This window comes from Panthera leo, chromosome C2, assembly GCF_018350215.1.
Source record: "Panthera leo isolate Ple1 chromosome C2, P.leo_Ple1_pat1.1, whole genome shotgun sequence".
Lineage (NCBI taxonomy): Eukaryota > Metazoa > Chordata > Mammalia > Carnivora > Felidae > Panthera > Panthera leo.
The window spans coordinates 120,977,492-120,998,381 of record NC_056687.1 but is presented as its reverse complement, the minus strand read 5'-3'; the positions used below and the strand labels follow the sequence as shown (position 1 = coordinate 120,998,381).

Here is a 20,890-nt window from a genome sequence, read left to right as displayed (position 1 = left end):
AAAATTACGATCATTTGAATTTTCACCCAATCATCTTCCCAGCAGCTGCTAAAGTTTGGCAACAGAAATTGAATAAATGGTCTTTTACCTTATCAACAGCACTTGGGTAACCAGTCAGAACCTTCTGGTTTTCTGAGACTTCTGCACTTTCATTTCTCTTCAATAGCTTAATATTACATTTGGCAGGCCCTCCAAATGTCTATAAAAGAGTTAAGAATGAGCTTTTTGTGCAAATAGCTGCCATTTAATAGTGTTCTAAATAAATTACTGCAAATTTTTTTAAGTGCCATTTTCTTTTATATCTTAAGAATGGGGCTTGTAAACTTGGATGAGGAAAAAACTTAGATCTGCATCTTCATTAACTTCTAAATGAGATTTAGCATTTCCTTCAATTATGAATATTCCTTCAATGAAGCAATAGTGGTGATTCTAATTGCATTTCAATACAATTAATTGTCTTTCAAATCTTAAGTATTTTAGCATTAAAAACACTATTTTGAGAAAGAACCCATAACAAAGTTTATAAATCCCTTCCTAGAAGAAAGGAAATTATAGCATAAGAATTTCAGAAAAAGAGGGCCTTAAAAGTCAATCATTACTGGTATCTAAATATTAATGGGTTCCATTTGCTGATAACCTGGCATGTGCCAAATATTCTGCTAAGGTGCCTTTTATATATTTGATATATGACTAACTTATAAGAGATCAAATTCTTAAAAAATTAAAAAATATGCATATAGAAAGTACATATACCATAAGTATATGTGTCGAATGTTTTTAGAGTAAAAATTTGTTATTCTTTGATCATAAAATGCATATACTCTCCTTATCAATCAGCAGAGACTACACAAAGGCAAACATAAATAACCTCAGCTTCCTCCCACACCAAGCTACTCCACACAATGATTTAATCATTAACTTTGCCATGTTGATCCTAAATGAATCATTGAATATACACATATTTCCACAGATTTTATACATACATACATTTATGTACATAGGTATGTTTGTATGTATGTATATACAGACTAAATGTATCAAGTGAGATAAATCTATATTTATCTCCATTTAATTAATTTTTATTTATTTATTTACTTTATAAAAGTAGGCTCCAAGCCTAGTGCTGAACCCAACGTGGGGTTCCAACTCACGACCCCAAGATTAAGACCTGAGCTGAGATCAAGAGCTGGATGCTTAACTGACTGAACCATTCAGGCAACCCTGCATTTTAAAGATGAAGAAATTAAGGGGGCACCTTTGTGGCTCAGTTGGTTCAGCGACCGACTCTTAATTTTGGCTTAGGTTGTGATTCCAGGGTTGTGGGATCGAGCCCCATGTTGGGCTCAGCGCTAAACGTGGAGCTTGCTTAAAATTCTCTCTCCTCCCCCTGCCTCTCCTCTGTTCGTGCTCTCTCTAAAAAAAGAAAAGATGAAGAAATTGAGGCTATAAGAGGTGTAGTGAGTTGCTCAAAGCCACCCAACTATTAAATACATATCTGTTTATGTATTTATATATATGTATGTGTGTATAAGTATCTCTAGTTCCAAATCCTGACTCTAGCTGTGTAACTTCCCATCCAAGTGATTACGGATTTGGGCAACTTATGGATTTGGGCAGCAAAATTCAGATGCCACACAGCTACCCACTGTAATAAAAAGCTGGCTACTAGAAATTTGATTTAAGAAAGCTTACCTGCTTATTTGACATTTTTTGTGACCGGCTCTCAGTTTTAGGACTCTTACACTCTTCTTTAACTAGAGACAAGAAAATAGGAATTTTGGTAAGTGAAAAGTATTGCTGCAAACTAGTTAAATTTACCAAATATCTACCACAGCAAGACTCTGTATTGAAAATTCACAGAATTCTAAGAAGACAAAGGCCCAGACCTTGAAAAACTTTTAATTTGGATGAGCGGAAGAAGATATACTCACAGATAACAACAAGAGAAAAGGAAAGGTGTGACATGTAAATGAGCCTTGAAGTATGTAGGTTTGCAAAGGGAGGCTAAACATTTCAGGCAAAGGAAATAACAGGAGAACAGAAATGGAAGCAGAAAGCAAGGAATGTATTTATGGAACTCTTACTAGACTAGTTCCACTGGAGATCAAGGAATATAATGGAGCTAATCCGGTAAGCAGTGGGCAACCAATGACAGAAAGGTTTTGAGCAAGTAGTGATCTCATCAGAATTGTGCCTTAGGAAGATTAAAATATGGCAGTGGCATAAAGAGTAAGAGAAAAACTAGGAAGCTATTTTAGTATTTCTGTTAAGGGTAAATTGGGAGAATGGTAAGAAAAATGAAACGGATAAATTAGAAGATGAAGGAGTAAAGGAAAAAAGAGGAAAAGAGGGAGGAAGGGACAAAGGAGGAAAGAGAAGGTGAGAAAAGAAGGAGGGAGAAGGGAAGGGAAGGAGGGTGAAGGGGAGATGAACAGAGGTGGTAAGAAATGAGCAAAAATAGGAAGACAGGGAACAGAAGAGGGGAAATAGAGGAGGGGAGAGGAGGAAAGGGAGGTAAGGAAAAGAAGAAGGGAAGGAAGTAATCTTGCAAAAATGAGGAAAAGAAAAAGCAAGTTAACATGTACTGACATTAAGCCTTTGTTGAGACACACACAACAAAACTGGAATTCTAAATAATGTAGTTACATGCATTCATGTAAATAATAATTTGAAGAAAAATCACAATGCATTCCAATTAAATATAGAACCTTTAAGCTATATTTATCAGATTTATATGGTATCAATCTATATTTAATTTAAAAATGTAAATGAAACAAAAATAACATATAGATACTGGTGCAAAACGGTTGTCAAACTGAACCAAAGTTATAAAACCACACAATTTTTTTGAAAATACCTTTTTAAAAAAATATTTTAAAAGACCATTATAATATATGTAAGATACACACACACACACACACACACACACACACACACACACACAAGATACATGCATACATCAAATATAATAAATTAGACTCAGGACTCCACACTTGATATTTCCTCTGCTGGAAAGCTCTTCAAACGTTCTGCGTAACTTACCCCATTTCACTCCCTTTTATTGGTGTTTCTGCTCAAAACTTATGTCCTCAGAGAGGCAACCCTTGACCACTCTACTTAAAATACCACCCCTATCTATACTTTTAAACTGCTTTATTTTTCATCATAGCACTTATAATTACTACAGATTATGAAATTTATTGAATAGGTTTTTTTTGTCTATTACCAGTCTCTGCCTTAGAATGTAATGTCCATTAGGCTGAAAAACTTGTCTATCTTGTTCACTCATATATCCCTTGCACCTAAAACAGTACCTTGCACATAACAGCTCAATCAGTAGCAGCTGAATAAATAAATGAGTGAATAACAACTGAGTCATATTTTGAACATAAAGAGCAATTTTCAGCAATTTGGGAATATTCTGATCAAGAGAAGAGAAAAAGTAACTGCAAGATGAAGATTCTTATCTCTGCATCTACATTCCCTACTGTGCCTGGAACACAGAAAACACTACTGAAGGAATGAAAAAAATAAAAATGTATAAATTATGTTAAGAGAATACTGCAACACAGTATACATATTTTTATTTATTAAGATTTTATTTTTATTTTATTTTTTTAGAGAGAGAGGGCACAAGTGAGTGAGGGGCAGAGAGAGAGGGATAGAGAGAGAGAGAGAATCCCACAAGGGGCAGAGAGGGAGACAGAGAAAGGGACAGAGAGACAAGCAGGGCTCACTCAAAGTGGAGATCGTGCTCACCCAAGGTGGGGCTCGACCTCACCTGAAGCGGAGCTTGAGCTCACCCGTAACAGGGCTTGTGCTCACCCGAAGTGGGGCTTGAGTTCACCAGTAGTGGGGCTCAAGCTCAGCTGATACAGGGCTCAAACTCACAAACTGTGAGATCATGATCTGAGCCAAAGTCCGATGTTTACCCAACTGAATCACGCAGGTGCCTAATACATATTTTTAATAAAAAATTGTAATATAGGTTGGAGTAATTTAATAAGCAAATGTTTATACACAGAAAAGTAACTGGAGTATGCTAAATAAAATTTATCTCAAAAAGTAGTAAGGAGACATCAGCAAAAATGTCAGAGTAAGGACTTCTAAAAGTTCTCTCCTCCATAAAAGCAGCAAGAAAATGGGCACAAATTACCAGAATCCAAATTTTCAGAACTATGGAAATGAATCAAAGGCTTTTAGCAATCCGGGGAGTATTTATTCAAGGAAAAAGTCGGACTCTCAGAACAGTGAGCTTAGGGGCTTTTTAACTTGCCCTAGTCTCAATCCCCACTCTATAATTCTATGCCAAAATCCTCAATAAAATACTAGCAAATCAAATCTTATAGCATATAAAAAGATTATACACTGTGACCTAGGGGGATTTATCCCAAGAATGCAAGGTTGGTTCACCACAGAGAAAACAATAAATGGAATATATCATATTAATTAAGCACAGAAATAGCAACTGACAAAATCCATTATCCCTCCCTCCAAGGGGGGGTGGTGGTGGAAATTAACAACCTAGGAATAGGAGAGAACTTCCTCATTTAATAAAGGGCATTTACCAAAACCCCACAGCTAACATTACACTTAAGCTGAAAGACTGAAAGCTTACCCGAAAGATCAAGACAAGAAAAGGGTATTCTTTGCATAAAGATGGTATATACATCTGTGGAACAGAATTAATAGGCCAGAAATAAACCCATTCATCTATAGTCAATTGATTTTTAACAAGGGGGCCAAGAAAATTCAATGGGTGCCAGAAGAATTCAATGGGAAAAGAATAGTCTCTCAGCAAATGATGCTGAGACAACTGGATATCCACATGCAAAAGAAGGAATATGGACCCCTACCTCATACCATATACAGACACTAATAAAGACCTAAAATAAGAGCTACAACTACAAATCTCTTAGGAGAAAAGATGAGTGTAAATCTTTGTGACCTTAGATTATGCAATGGTTTCTTAGATAGGACACTTAAAGCACAAGCAACCAAAGAAAAGTAGAAAAGATAGATCAATTAGAATTGATCAAAACTACAAACTTCTGTGTTTCAAGGACACTATAAAGTTAAAAAGACAACCTACAGAATGACAGCACATATCTGCAAATCAAATATCTGAATAAGCATTTAGTATACAGATTTGATAAAGGACTCACACAACTCAAGGATGAAAAGAAAAGTAACTCAGTTTTAAAATCAGCAAAGGTGAAGTGCCTGGGTGGCTCAGTCACTTGAGTGTCTGACTCTTGATTTCAGCTTAGGTCATGATCTCACAGTCATGAGATTGAGCCCCGTATCAGGCTCCACAATGAGCATGGAGCCTATTTGGAATTCTCTCTCTCTCTCTCTCTCTCTCTCTGCTCCTCCCAGCTTGCTTGCTCATGCTCTCTCTCTCAAAATAAATAAATAAATAAATAAATGAATAAAAAAATGAGCAAAGGATTTGAGTAGACATTTCTCCAAAGAAAATATACAAACTGCCAATAGGGACATGAAAAGATCCTCAATTTTATTAGTCATTAATGAATCACAAATGAAAACCACAAAGATTTCACTTTATACCTACCAGGATGGCTAGAATAAAAAAGATGAGCAATAACAAGTATTATGGAGGATGCAGAAAAACTGGACTCCCATATATTGGTGGTGGGAATGTAAATGGTACAGCCACTTTGGAAAACAGTTTGGTAGCTCCACAAAAAGTTAAACATAGAGTTAACATACGACTCAGTAGTTCACTTCAATTGGGTATATGCCCAAGAGAACTGCAAACATATGTTCACACAAAAAAACTTGTAGATGGATATTCACAGCAGCATTATTCATTTTACCCCAAAGTGGAAGCAACCCAACTGTCCATCAATGGATGAATGGATAAACAAAATGTAGTATTCATACAATGGAATATTATTCAGCCATAAAAAGGAATGTAAAAATTAAAAAAAGAAAGGAATGAAGTATTTATACACACTACAACACAGATGCACTTTATGTTCATTATGCCAAGTGAAAGAGGCCAGTCACAAAAAATCACAAATGTTATGATTCCATTATATGAAATGTCCAGATAGGTCAATCCACAGAGGTAGAAAGTAAATTAATGGTTTCCAGGTGCTGGAGGAATGACTGTAAAAAGGTATGGTGTTTCTTTTTGGGGTGATAAAATGTTCTAAATTTAGATAGTGGCATACGTTGTACAACTTTGTGAAAACACCAAAAAAATCACTGTAAATACTTCAAAAGACTGAATTTTATAGTATGTGAATTGTAACTCAATAAAACTTATTAATAAAAAAAAGCAGTTAGCATCATAAGTTTGTTTATTCTGAACTTTAAACTTACATTTTTTGTGAGGCTCATGTTTTCTTTGCTGACATTTAACAGTGTTGTCAGTAAAGGCGGCTTTATGATGTTGAGTTACTTGACTTATTTCTTGAGGTAGAACTGCAATCTGAAAGTTAAAATTCTTATAAATGATTTAAGCAAACTTTTAATATTATAACTACTTTTCCTCAAAGTGAGGTTCAAAGTGATAGAAAAATTGTAGAACTCAATAATAGGAGAGCTGATATTTGAGCTCTAACTCTAAAACCCATGTTCACAGTACTGTTTCAAAGAAAAAGTATGCCATAAGTTTAATTAGAAAATATTCTAGTTTTGGGTATAGTTTTTTGGGTTGTTCTATTTGATATCTACACAAAGCTATGTGTTACTCATATTTTTCCAATAAAGGCCTAAATATTTTTTAAAGATATTTCAAATTTTATTTTTATTTTATATTTTGTAAAGACTTTTTAAAAAGCAGCTTTAGGTACAAAATGAAGCTGAGAGAAAGGTACGGAGACATTTCATAAACCTTTGGTCTCCACACATGTATAGCATTCCCCATTGTCAACATCCCCGACCAGAGTGGTACATTTGTTACAACTAATGAACCTAAATTGCATACATTTCATTATTACTTAAAGTCTATAGTTTACACTGGGTTCACTCTTGGGTGTTACATTCTGTGTGTTTGGACAAATGTATAATGATATGTATCCACCATTATACGGATTATTTTCAGTGCCCTAAAAAATCTTCTGTGCTCTGCCTACTGATCCTTTCCCCCTAACCCCTTGGCAACTACTGATCTTTCACTGTCTCCATAGTTTTGCTTTTTCCAGAAGCTTGAATACTTAAAAAAAAACCTAAACAACAAATTTTAAAATATTTTATTTTTGAGAGAGAGAGAGAGAGAATGAGAGAGAGAGAAAGGGAGGGGCAGAGAGAGAGGGAGATACAGGATCTGAAACAGGCTCCAGGCTCTAAGCTGTCAGCACAGAGTCTGATGGGGGGCTCAAACTTGTGAACCATGAGATCATGACCTGAGCCAAAGTCAGATGCTTAACCGACTGCGCCACCCCGACACCCCCACAAAATAATTTTTTTAAGTAGGCTTCATGCCCAGTGTGGAGTCCAATGCAGGGCTTGAATTCACAACCTGAGCGGAGATCAAGAGTCAGATGCTTAACTGAGTGAGCCACCAAGGTGCCCTGAATACTTTTTTAAAAATCATGTTGAGCTGTCTAGAATTTGGTCAAAATTAGGCTGCTTATTAATGCTTCATGGATGTAAGTGATATACATGGGATCTCTTGTTTCTTGGAAATATGAAAGTGTTTAGCTGGTATAAATAATGAAATAGCACCCAATAACAGGAGCAGCATGCAGACGATTCTGAAGAAATATAGTATCAAATGTTGAGTTCTATCTCAAGGAAATAGGTAGTAAAATGACTAGTAGACTGAGATCTAGGGGAATTTTGGTAGTGAGAGAGGAATGTGGAAGGAACAGTAAGAACACATAACCTGAAGTGGGAATTATCTACTTGTGCGAAAGGAAAGAGACCAAACTTACTAAAACAGACCATCTTATCAAATATTTGGATATACTTTATATAAGAACTAGGTAGAGTTAGATTATAAAAGGTCTAGCTATTAGTTTCAGTTGAAACTAATGAATTCCATTAGTACTGAAGAGGGAGCCCTGTACATTCTAGAATATTTGAATAATATTGTTTTATGGCTGGAAAAGAGGTCATCTAACTCCAGTGCCTTAATTTTACACACAAGGCCCCAGAGGACCAAGGAAGTTAGAGTTGCTCAATTTGAGTCACCAAATCTGATTTCCTGATTTTTAGTCTGGTACCAGATTTATCACACCACAGTGCCTCAGGGAATAAACTGACTTCAAACCCAGGAGCTCTTATTAGACATTTTGCCCAGTTATGCCACTGGGTCCACACAGTTTTGTGAAAGGATCATAAGGAAAGATCATTAGGAAAGATGCATCAAGCAGCACTGCGTAAGAAGGACCAAAAAGGAAAGAGATAAGAAGCAGGAAGCACAGGTAGGAGGTTAACCTAGGCTTAGGATAACACTCTAAGGTCCAGTTGTGGGAACCGAAAGGAAATAAAAAGATTTGGAGTCTCACTGCAAAAAAAAAAAAAAAAAAAAAAAAAAAAAAAAAAAAGAGGAAAAAGTTTTTACTCCATGCTCATCAGATTATATGCCGTGGAAAATGGTAGTGTTAGAAATAAGGATAAGAGAGGAAACTAGGTGAGGTCAATTCTAAAACATCTTGAGGTTGAGATGATGGTGGGGTATCCATCTATACCCGTCTTCTAAAAAGTTGGAGATACTGGCTTAGATCTTGATTGAGAGGTATGGATCACATAGATTGAGTGGTAATTAGTAGTGAGGTAAGAGCAAATGTCACCAAACAGTAAGGCAAAAGGGGGAAGAAAAAAAAAACAATTTGTTGTCCAGTTTTAGGGAGCAGTGCCCAGTGAATGGTTGGAAAAATAGAGGTTAAGAAAGAAGGTGAACACATGGCAGAAGACCAAGAAGGGAGTCAGGGTAATGTTTCCTTTTAGAGTGTAACTCCTTTGAAGTAGCTGCCTATATTTTCTGCCTCTATTTTTTCTTCTCCTCTTCTCTCTTAAACCCACTCTTCTTGGTATTTCACTCTTACCACCCTACTTGAAACCATTCTTGCCAAGATTCCTAATGACCTCAGATGCAAAAACTCTATGATTAATTCTCAGTTTTCATTTTAATTGATCCATCACCAGCATTTGACACAGTTGATTATTCTACTTGACATCCATTCTTCACTTGGCATCTAGAACACCACACTTTACTGGTTTTCTTCCTATCTCATTGGCCATTCCTTCTCAGTCCTCTTTGTCAGATTCACCTAATCTCTCTGACTCGTTAAGGATGGAATTCTCTAAGGCTAAGTTATTAGACCTCTTCTCTATCTACATCCACTTCCTTGGATATACATAGATATAAACATATAGATAAACAAATACATGCCAAATTTCTCTCTCCGCCGTAACTATCAGAGACACTGACTCTGCATCTCCACTCAAATTTCTAACTCTTAATCTTCCCTTAGATGTTTAATATATACCTCAAATTTACCATGACCAAAACTGAACTCTATATCTTCCTCCACAAACCTACTTGACCTGCTATCTTATCCATTTCAGGTAACAGCCCCTCTATCCTTTTAGTTACTAAGACCTTAAGAGTTACACTCTTTAATTCATTTTTTTTCTTTTAACCCCATATCCAATTTGTCATTAGATGGCAATCCCTTCCATATATGACTAGAATTTGATCACTTCTCACAGCCCCCTACTACCTTGGTCCAAGTCACTATCAACTGTACCTTGATGGTTCTAGTAGTCTCCTAACTAATCTGTTTCTACCCTGGCTCCTATACATTCTATTCCCAAGATAGCAGAAAGAATGATCCCATTAAAATATAAATTAGATGTCATTCTGTTTCTCAAAACCATTCACTGATTCCTTATCTCACTGGGTAAAAACCAATGTCATTATTAATGACCCAGAGGATCCTGCATTGTATCGATGTATCACCTCTCTAATTACAACTCACCCTACTGACTGAGAACCATAAGTCTTTTTTCTCTACCTTGAGTACACCTGGATTCCTACCAGGGTCTTTGAATTTGTCTGGAATACTCTCCCCTCACATATCTACATGCCCTAGTCCTCATTTCATTCAAATCTTTACTCAAATGTTACCTGATAATTCTATTTAAAACTGCAAAACCTTGCCTCTACGTCTCCTGCCAACATTTTTTATCCTCCTTCCCTGAACTTTTCCTTAAACTTCTGTATTACCAATATGCCATATAATTTACTTATTTATTGTCCTCTCCTCCCAAGGATACCGATTGTTTGAGGGTCAGAGTTTTGTTTTGTTTACAGCTATGTCTCATTGTATAGAACAATGTACATGGTAGGCAATCAAATACATGTTGAATGAAGTAATGAAATGAATGAATGATAATACAGTACTTCTAAAGAATGAGTAGTTCGCAGAATCAAATAAATTAGAGAGGAAAAGAGGGTTTGAAAATCTGGATATAGATTATATTTAGGTAGAAAGGATTTATGGTTGATAAGCAAAATTTATAATAGCTATTGGCAGAGAAGACCTGTGTATTTTGTCCCTCTCACTTTTTATGTTTATTTTATCATCATTTCCCTTGATATTTTCTCCTCTCTACTGTGATAAACTCTGATAATGCCACCATTATTGGAGGACATTAGAACAAAAGAGGCCTTCATGGTGTAGGCTACTGGTTTATAAACCTGAGAGAACATTCCCTCTTGACCTAAGCTGAGAAGATAGGTCAGTAGCTTGGCAAGAAGAGTTGTGTTGTAGGAATGTATTATTATTATTATTATTATTTTTTTGTCTGAGTCAACATTTTTTTTTTTGTTGTTAGCAGAATTTCTTTTCTTCTTAATCTCTATTAGGGAATATGAATTTGCTCATTCACATTTAAGACAACCAACTGTCAGAATAAAGCTATACATGCAAGTGAAAATGAGTAAGTTAATAAGTGCCATTAAGGCCTCTGCTGAACTTATTTAAAAAAGACTTTTTTTAATGTTTACTTATTTTTGAGAAATAGAACACGAGTGGGGGAGAGGCAGAGAGGGAGACACACACACAGAATTCGAAGCAGGCTCCAGGCTCCAAGCTGTCAGCACAGAGCCCGATGCAGGGATCGAACCCACAACCGTGAGATCATGACCTGTGCTGAAACTGGACGCTTAACTGACTGAGCCACCGAGGCACCCCAAGGCCTCTCCTGAATTTAAAATACAGTTATTATGATTTTGCAAACAACTAACATAAAATCCAAAACTGATTTAAAAGAAAAATTATCTGTATTCCCACTTATGAGTCCAAAAACTTTTATATATGGCTGAAGAGAATTCTGAACATTCGTGATTAAAAGCATTATTTCTCTTTTACGAGATTTCTGAAGAAAACTAGTCATTGCATACCCAAAAGAGAAATGTAAATCTTGTTGTTGCTGTTTTTAAAGTTTATTTATTTTGAGAGGGAGAGAGAGAGAGATCATGGGAGAGGTAGAGAGAGGAAGGGGGAGAAAGAGAAGAGAGAGATCATGGGAGAGGAAAGGGAGAGGAGGAGAAAGAATCCTAAGCAGGTTCCACGCTGTCAGCACTGAGCCCCACGCGGGGCTCGATCCTATGAACCATGAGATCACAACTTGAGTTGAAATCAAGAGTTGGTCACTTAACTGACTGAGCCACCTAGGCACTCTGTTGTTGTTGTTTTTTTAAATTAAATGTCCATCAAACATTGTATACTAACCTTCTCTTGTAGAGTTGGCTGAAAGTGCTGAACCTTTCCAGATCCCTGTAAGGACTGCCAAATGTTGCAAAATTCATCATCATCTTTACTAGGTACCTGGCAAAGCACAAAAAATTTCTTAAGGAAGTGAAACACAAAAAAATTAAGATTCATATTAAAAAATAAAATTAATTCACTAAAGTTAATTAGCAGTAGACAGGATCTTAACTTCCGTTATCTGAAATCTCAGTTCTTTTTTCTGGAGCTCAGTAATCATAAAAATATTCTATTGGAGTGAAAATGGCCTTCATCATATGTAACTAGTTTTGAATGGTTTTACTGAAAAGTAAAATGTTTATTTCCTTATTTTTGCGAGACAAAGAGAGCACATATGGGGTAGGGGCAGACCGAGAAAGGGAGACACAGAATCCGAAATAGGCTCCAGGCTCTGAGCTGTCAGCACAGAGCCTGATGTGGGGCTTGAAGTCACGAACTGTGAGATCATGACCTGAGCCAAAGTCAGACGCTTAACTGGCTGAGCCACCCAGGTGCCCCAACTGAAAAATATTTAAAGCATGACAAATGCTATGGGTTATACTAAATCAATATCCCTACGAAAATATTTTTTTTGCCTTCCAATGTACTGATATATTATCTCATTCAAACTAGTATCTAATGATTTTATTCTTAAAATCTTCCTCTTACACAAAAGCATCTAATAGATTAAAAATCACCTATTACTTATGGGGAACTGATTTTGTTCAGATTAAACTCTGAAAAAATATGCACCAAAATTTAATAGTGGTTACCTATGAAATTTGAGAATATTTTTGCTTCTGTTTCCTTTGCTCTTATCTCCTTATCTGTGTTTTCTAATTAGTCTATAATGAACACATATTACTTGGATTAAAGTGAGGTTAAGATAAAAAAAAAATGTGATTAAGATTTGGGGACATGGAATAAGGTTAAGTGTCTCTCACAAAACAATTCAATTTTGTCCCCAGAAAGATAAAATAAAGTAAATCACCCATGAGTTGCATAGTAGAAACTTGTAAATAACTTTCAATAAATTTAATTCTCTCCCTGTTAACGTTTCAAATTCATGTTATTTCGTAGTAGATATAACATTTGAGTTATATAAGAAAAAAATGGAAACGTTAGTTTCAAAGGTAAATATATGAAAACAAAACATTCTCAAGCTATTTAAAAAATGTGTTTCTTCTTTAATATAATTAATTTTATAACAGAGGTAGAATGCTATCAGTAGCACTCTTTACTAGTCCATTAACTTAAAATAAATATGAAATTGATTTGAACTAAAATTTTTTTAAAACCTAAGTCAAATTATGTTTCCACTTACAAAGTCTGCCTGTGATTTGTAAGGGGCAGAAAGAAATGAGACTAAGCGCCTTACTTGAGTAGGAACAAAAAGTGATTGCGGGGAATGGTTCAGGCCTCCCAAATGCCCAGAGGAAATTGATGAATTTGAGCTATAGTGATTCACAGCTGGTTGTGGTTTCACAATGGCTGTCAACTTCTGATTTCCAGTTTCAGAGCGACTCCCATGAGAAAGATTCACCAAGGCACTTGTTGGCAGTCGATAACCTCTACCAGGTGAGCACCTAAAAGTAAACAGTTATTTCAGGGGGAAATAATACTAAATGTGTTAGGGAGCAGACAAATCAAATTATTTTTGGGTGGACAGTCAGTCCATAATCTGAATTAATAAACGTTACTCTTAAATTCAGCAGAGGAACCTGAAATCATAGAAAGATCTCAATTTATAAGAGGATACATTTCTGAAAAGTTTCTGAATAGACTACTCAGTGCTACCAAGTGGGGGACCAACTCTTCTACAGGTGTAGTGTGCAAGGGATGTGTGTATGTGTTAGTTTGCTCTCAGAAGGCTGGCAACAAAATATCTGAGTATAACTAAAAATTTATGAATTAAATGTCAAGCTTCTTTTAAAAACTGGGTTGTACAGTTTGGTTTATGAAAGACCAGGAGATACTCAAATGCGGCACTGTTCTCAGTGGACCTCTCCCTACACAGTAGGGTAAATGTTAACTTTGATCACATTTGTCTCCTGATCAATTGCTGAGTCTAGCCCTTTTTTATCCTCACCTTCCCATCTTAAAGTTATGGACCCAGGAAGGCTTAATAGACAAGTATTTGTGATTTCCTTCCTTCCTAGCCTTAACAAAAATATTAGATATTAAAATAAATCTTCTCTTGTCAAAAGTTCTTAACTCTATTATGCACTTTTTCTAAGAATATAATCCTCTTATATGAAGAGATGATGGAGTAGAATTATTTTATGACAGATCTTTATATGATTTGTAGAAAATACGTTCATGAGAACTATACTTAAAGATTCTGCATTATAGAAATGAATGTACAGGTAATCTTTTACATAGCTCTCTATCAGTAAAGAAATCCAGTGCCTCTACCTAGGAGTGAAAAAAAAGACACTGAGAAAAAAGTTAATCATCTTAAAAATGTATCTTCTAAGTTACTGGGCTAAGGTTACTGGTGATCAAACATTTTCATGAAAAATAAAATCAGATATGAGATCCAGACTCTGCTGCTGCATTTGAAGATTGTAGACAGTTAAAGTCCTTCAGTAACAGGCACATTTGAGTTGTAAAACAACAGTAATAGCATTCTGAGGGTTACTTGGAAAAGGACTGACAATAGTGATTTTATGCAAATAAGCTAAACAAGGGGTGCCTGGGTGGCTCATTTGGTTAAGTGTTCAACTCTAGATCTTGGCTCAGATCTCAGGGTCATGAGTTCAAGCCCTGTCTTGGGCTCCATGCTGGGTGTGGAGCCTACTTTTAAAAAGAAAAGAGACTAAACCAGAGTAATCAATTTTTTATTTAATTAGTCACTAATCAAAATAGAGGAGAAAAAGAAACTAAGCTAAATTCAGTTTAGCTTTCCAGCTAGTTTCTAGAAGGGAGACAGGAAACTGGAAAGGACTTCATTTAATCCTCACAAGAATCTAGTGAAGTATGTATCTTCATTATAAATGAGGAAATTGAGGGTCAGAATGCTTTTAACTACCTACTCAAGGTAACTCAAAGAATAAGTGAGAGAACCCATTCCATGTACCTTTCATTCTATCATAATCCTTTTTCCTGTACATTTTCTATCAGTGCTTCCCCCAAATAAATAAAACTCACCCATATTAATTTAAACAAAAAATCCAATTCTCTTCCTTTAAACCTGCTAACCTCCAGTTATCTTTTCTCTCCTTCATGGTCAAACTTCTCAAGGGTCAGCTCAATTTCCTGCCTCCTCAAACCACCTGAGTCTGGCTTCAGCATCCACAATTACACTAAAATGCAAATCTGATCATGTCACAGCTTTGATTTTGATGACTTCACATTGCTTTAAGGATGAAGATCAAGATACCAAAATCTTAACATGTCCTCAAAGTTGGCTTACAAGTTCCTGCAGTGTGGTTCTTGCTTTTCTCTTTTACTCTAATCTTGTTAAAGTTCAGACACACTTGCGTTTTTTTTTTTGAATGACTGAATAGGTCCTTTGTTGTATGTTGTTATTTCTTCTTCATGACCACTTACCATTCTTCTTCCCTCTTCCTCCAGTTAGCTATTATTCATTCTTTAAGTCTCATCTTAAATACTTGTCAAGAAGGCTTTCTAGGATTCTCAGGACAAGTTATACTCTTATAGAAACCTGAACTTTTCCTTCCCAGCACTTCTCACATTTTAACTAAATAACTAATGTTATAATCAGTTACACATTTATCTCCTCCACTAAAATGAAAGCTCTGTGAAAGTAGAAAGCATGTCTGTCTTACTCATTGCTACCTTCCCTGGTAGCAAGTATGATGTCTTGCATATAAGAGGAATTCAAAACGCGGACAAATAAGTAAAGTCACTGGTCACATGTTCATATTCACAAAGTATAATTATCATCAGGAAATACAAACCTTATTGTTAAGCCTCCGGGAAATTCTTCATCAAATAATACTTCAAATAGTACATCAGCTTCTCTGTTAGCTGTGAAAAAAAATAGATTTAAAAATCATATAATGAAAAATCAGCTTATAAGTTTTTGAACTGTGAGAAACATTAATTACAATTATCAAAAAGTAGTGCAGGGGAATACACAAATGAAAAAATACAGATTACTTTACCGGTATTAATTTAAAGCAAAATAATATTCTAAATTATACACTTTGGGAAGATTAATTATGTTTTTCTCTCTGCTTTTGTCTATGTTTGAAATTATTCATAATAAGGGGAGGGGCCAACATGGCAGAGAAGTAGGGGGATCTGAAGTTCCCTCCTCTCTCAAACAGAGCAAGGTTGAAGCTAAAGGACTTTGAACTCCAAGAGTCTGGGAGGCAAAGAGACAGTAGCTTCCAGGAAACCACCAGGACAACCTGATGGGCCAGAAGTGTGTGACTGCGAACTGGGAGAGATAAATTGAACGGAGGGGAGGGATCCCCTTCTGCAGAGAGACAAAGGACAAGAAAGAGAGGCTGGGGAAGCATAGGACTGTATCTGGACAAGAGAAAAACCATGGACCTGGACAGAGAAAGGGCCAATCTCTAATTGAGGGGCTTTCTCTGGACTGGGCTGGCTGCCTGGATCACGCACCTGGGCAGGAGGGGAGTCAGCCCCAGGTTCGGTGGCTAGGTCAGGGGCACAGTCCACAGTGGGAGAAAGTGATCCTCTCCCTGGAGTGCTGTGGGACAGGACAAAGCCTGCCTGCCTCCGCCAGTCAGAGAGTGGCACTCCGCCAGTACCGGGGCACATGGAGCAGGAGTTTGAATCCCAGGCAAGCGCCAGGGCACAGGAGTCGGCCGGGCAGGACAAACCGCCTTGGTTGCACCCATGGCACAGTGAGGACGGCTTAAACAGAATGGTTTGGGACACCTGGTCTGTGGAGGAGAGACTGGGGCGTTGTCATTTTTCTCCCCATTACCAACAAGGTGGGGCTTCAGGCATCGGCCGTAGGGCCCACAGTGGAGATGTGACCTGCCTAAACCAAACCACACTCCTCTGCACCTGGTAACTGCATATCTGCTGGAGCGGGATTGACGCTGACAGACAGCACCAGACAGCCCCTCCTCCAGACCAGTGCTCTTGCACTGCCTGGTTTAATTCTCAGACAATTCTTATTTATAGATATGTTCTTCCTTCCTTTTCTCCTTCTTATCTCTTCCCTCCTCTAGTCTGGTTACTCTGGTTATTGGTGTGTTTAAGCAGACATATTTAATCCATTCTCTTGATACATGTTCCACACCTCCTTTATTCTCTTCTCTCTCTCTCTGAATTAAGCCATATAGTTTCTGTCTGGACAATTTTATTTTCTTTTTCCCCCATTTCCTCCTTTATTTTCCTTTCTCTCTCTCTCTCTGGATTAAGCTGTATAGTTTCTCTGGTCAACTTTTATTTTTTCTTTTTCCCCACCCCTGTCATTTCTTTGTATGGGATAAGGCCTCTTCTATCAGCACCGCTTCCATCATGTTGTTTACTTGTAGCTGGTGTTTCTGGCTTTTTGTTTTTGGGTTTTTTGTTTATTTGTGTGCTTGTCTGTTTTTGTTTTCTGTTTGTTTTTGTTTGTTTTCCTTTCCAGGGCTACTTTAACGAATAAATCAAAGCACACCTGGTGGAGGGTTCAAAACATCACTATAGACAGGGAGATAAAGTAACCAAAGTCACAACAACAGAGAGCAAGTAACACTCTCCAAAAAAACATCTTCTACAGGGCCAGGCCCTGGACAATGTATGACCCCTCTTTAATATGGTAGTGTTTGCAGGTGCAGGACACATAACAAGCTTTTAAAACACACACATAAAGGACAAAAAACTAGCCAAAATGACAAAATGGAAAAATTCTCAAAAGAAATTCCAGGAAGAAATGACAGCTAAAGAATTTCTCAAAACAGATATAAACAATATATGTGAACAAGAATTTAGAATAATAGTCATAAGATTAATTGCTGGACTTGAAAAAAGCATAGAAGACAGGAGAGAATCTATTGCTACAGAGATCAAGGAACTGAAAAATAGTCATGATAAATTAAAAAATGTTGTAAATGAGGTGCAAAATAAACTACAGGAGGTGACAGTGAGAAATGATGAGGCAGAGGGGAGAATAGGTTAAATAGAAGATAAAATTATGGAAAAAGATGAAGCTGAGAAAGAGAGATAAAAAAATTCTGGATCATGAAGGGAGAATTAGAGAACTAAGTGATTCAATGAAATAGAACAATGTCTATATCATAGGAGTTCCAGAAGAAGAAGAGACAAAGGGGCCAAAGGTGTGCTTGAACAAATCATAGCTGAGAACTTCCCCAATCTGGGGAAGGAAACAGACATTGAAATCCAGGAGGCACAGAGAACTCCCTTTAGATGTAACTTGAATTGATCTTCTGCACAACATATCACAGTGAAACTGGCAAAATACAAAGACAAAGAGAGAATTCTGAAAGCAGCTAGGGATAAATGGGCCTTAACTTACAAGGGTAGACATAAGGGTAGTAGCAGACCTATCTACTGAAACTTGGCAGGCCAGAAAGGAGTGGCAGGAAATTTTCAATGTGATGAATAGGAAAAACATGCAGCCAAGAATCCTCTATCCAGCAAGCCTGTCACTCAGAATAGAAGAGATAAAGGTTTTCCCAAACAAAAACTGAAGGAATTCATCACCACTAAACCAGCACTACAAGAGATCCTAAGGGGGACTCTGTGAGTATTGCAAAGACCACCAAGGACCAGAGCCATCACTACAAGCACAAAACCTACAGACAACACAAGACTCTAAACCCGTATATTTTAATAATAACACTGAATGTAAATGGACTAAATGCTCCAATCAAAAGACACAGGGTATCAGAATGGATAAAAAAAATAAGACCCAACTATTTGCTGTCTACAAGAGATCCATTTTAGACCTGAGGACACCTTCAGGTTGAAAGTGAGGGGATGGAGAACCATCTATCATGCTACTGGAAGTCAAAAGAAAGCTGGAGTAGCCATACTTATATCAGACAAACTAGATTTTATTTTATTTTTTTTTTCAATATATGAAATTTATTGTCAAATTGGTTTCCATACAACACCCAGTGCTCATCCCAAAAGGTGCCCTCCTCAATACCCATCATCCACCCTCCCCTCCCTCCCACCCTCCATCAACACTCAGTTTGTTCTCAGTTTTTAAGAGTCTCTTATGCTTTGGCTCTCTCCCACTCTAACCTCTTTTTTTTTTTTTTTCCTTCCCCTCCCCCATGGGTTTCTGTTAAGTTTCTCAGGATCCACATACGAGTGAAAACATATGGTATCTGTCTTTCTCTGTATGGCTTATTTCACTTAACATCACACTCTCCAGTTCCATCCACGTTGCTACAAAGGGCCATATTTCGTTCTTTCTCATTGCCATGTAGTACTCCATTGTGTATATAAACCACAATTTCTTTATCCATTCATCAGCTGATGGACATTTAGGCTCTTTCCACAATTTGGCTATTGTTGAGAGTGCTGCTATAAACATTGGGGTACAAGTGCCCCTATGCATCAGTACTCTTGTATCCCTTGGGTAAATTCCTAGCAGTGCTATTGCTGGGTCATAGTGTAGGTCTATTTTTAATTTTCTGAGGAACAGACAAACTAGATTTTAAACTAAAGACTGTAACAAGAGATGCAGAAGGGCATTATATAATAATTAAGGGGTCTATCCATAAAGAAGAGCTAACAATTATAAATATTTATGCACCAAATTTGGAATCACCCAAATATATAAAAAAATTAATCATAAACATAAGCAATCTTATTGATAAAAATGTGGTAATTACAGGGGACTTTAATACTCCATTTACAACAATGGATAGATCATCTAGACAGAAAATCAATAAAGAAACAATGGCTCTGAATGATATACTGGACCAGATGGACTTGACAGATATACTTAGAACTTTTCATCCTAAAGCAGCAGAATATACATTCTTCTCAAGTGCACAAGGAATATTCTCCAAGATAGATCACATACTGGGTCACAAAACAACCCTCAACAAATACAAAAGAACTGAGATCATACCATGCATACTTTCAGATGACAATGCTATGAAACTTGAAATCAACCACAGGAAAAAGTTTGGAAAACCTCCAAATGCATGAAAGTTAAAGAACATCCTACTAAAGGATGAATGGGTCAACCAGGCAATTAAAGAAGACATTTGAAAATATATGTAAACAAATGAAAATGACAATACAACACTTCAAACCCTTTGGGATGCAGCAAAGGTAGTCCTAAGGGGAAAATACACTGCAATCCAAGCCTACCTCAAGAAACAAGAAAAATCCCAAATACAAAATCTAACAGCACACCTAAAGGAACTAGAAGCAGAACAATAAAGAAATCCCAAACCCAGCAGAAGTGAAAGAATAAAGATCAGAGCAGAAATAAATAATATAGAATCCAAAAAAAAACCACAAAAAAAACAAAACAAAAAAAAAACCACAGTAGAAAAGATCAATGAAGAGTTATTTTTTTTGAAAAAATAAACAAAATTGATAAACCCCTAGCCAGACTTCTCAAAAAGAGAGATGACCCAAATAGATAAAATCATGAATGAAAATGGATTTATCACTACCAACCCCTCAGAAATACAAGCAATGATCAGAGAATACTATGAAAAATTATATGCCAACAAACTGGACAACCTGGAAGAAATGGACAAATTCCTAGACACCCACACACTACCAAAACTCAAACGGGAAGAAATAGAAAATTTGAACAGACCCATAACTAGTGAAGAAATTGAATCAGTTATCAAAAATCTCCCATCGGGGGCACCTGGGTGACTCACTCAGTTAAGCTTCTCACTTCAGCTCAGGTCATGATCTCACGGCTTGTGAGTTTGAGCCCCACCCTGGGCTTTGTGCTGACAGCTCGGAGCATGGAGCCTGCTTCCAATCTGTGTCTCCCTTTTTCTCTGCCCCTCTCCTGATCATGCTCTGTCTCTTTCTCTCAAATATAAATAAATGTTAAAACAAAAAAATTAATTAAAAACAAAACAAAACAAAACAAAACATCTCCCAACAAATAAAGAGTCCTGGACCAGATGGCTTCCCTGAGGAATTCTACCAGACATTTAAAGCAGAGATAATACCTATCTTTCTCAAGCTATTCCAAAAAATAGAAATGGAAGGAAAAC

At 36.7% G+C, this 20,890-nt stretch overlaps 1 protein-coding gene and 1 long non-coding RNA gene across 6 annotated transcripts in view; one reads left to right on the top strand and one right to left on the bottom strand.

Moving 5' to 3' along the window:
- LOC122198813 overlaps positions 1–15,639 on the top strand; it is a 29,771-nt gene extending 14,132 nt beyond the window's left edge. The window contains exons 4-5 of one of the 2 annotated variants that reach the window (XR_006193171.1): positions 13,245–13,310; positions 14,976–15,639. This is a non-coding gene — a long non-coding RNA (uncharacterized LOC122198813). Of the gene's footprint in view, positions 1–13,244; positions 13,318–14,975 lie in introns of those variants that run through there. The other variant, XR_006193170.1, reaches the window with a different exon arrangement.
- XRN1 (5'-3' exoribonuclease 1) overlaps positions 1–20,890 on the bottom strand; it is a 121,257-nt gene that overhangs the window by 15,179 nt on the left and 85,188 nt on the right. For all 4 annotated transcript variants that reach the window (XM_042903623.1, XM_042903624.1, XM_042903626.1 and 1 more), the window contains 6 exons: positions 15,656–15,725; positions 13,111–13,318; positions 11,718–11,813; positions 6,352–6,460; positions 1,693–1,754; positions 89–199 (listed from right to left, as the gene is read on the bottom strand). In XM_042903623.1, coding sequence (XP_042759557.1) covers positions 89–199; positions 1,693–1,754; positions 6,352–6,460; positions 11,718–11,813; positions 13,111–13,318; positions 15,656–15,725 — 656 coding nt within the window. The remainder of the gene's footprint in view (positions 1–88; positions 200–1,692; positions 1,755–6,351; positions 6,461–11,717; positions 11,814–13,110; positions 13,319–15,655; positions 15,726–20,890) is intronic.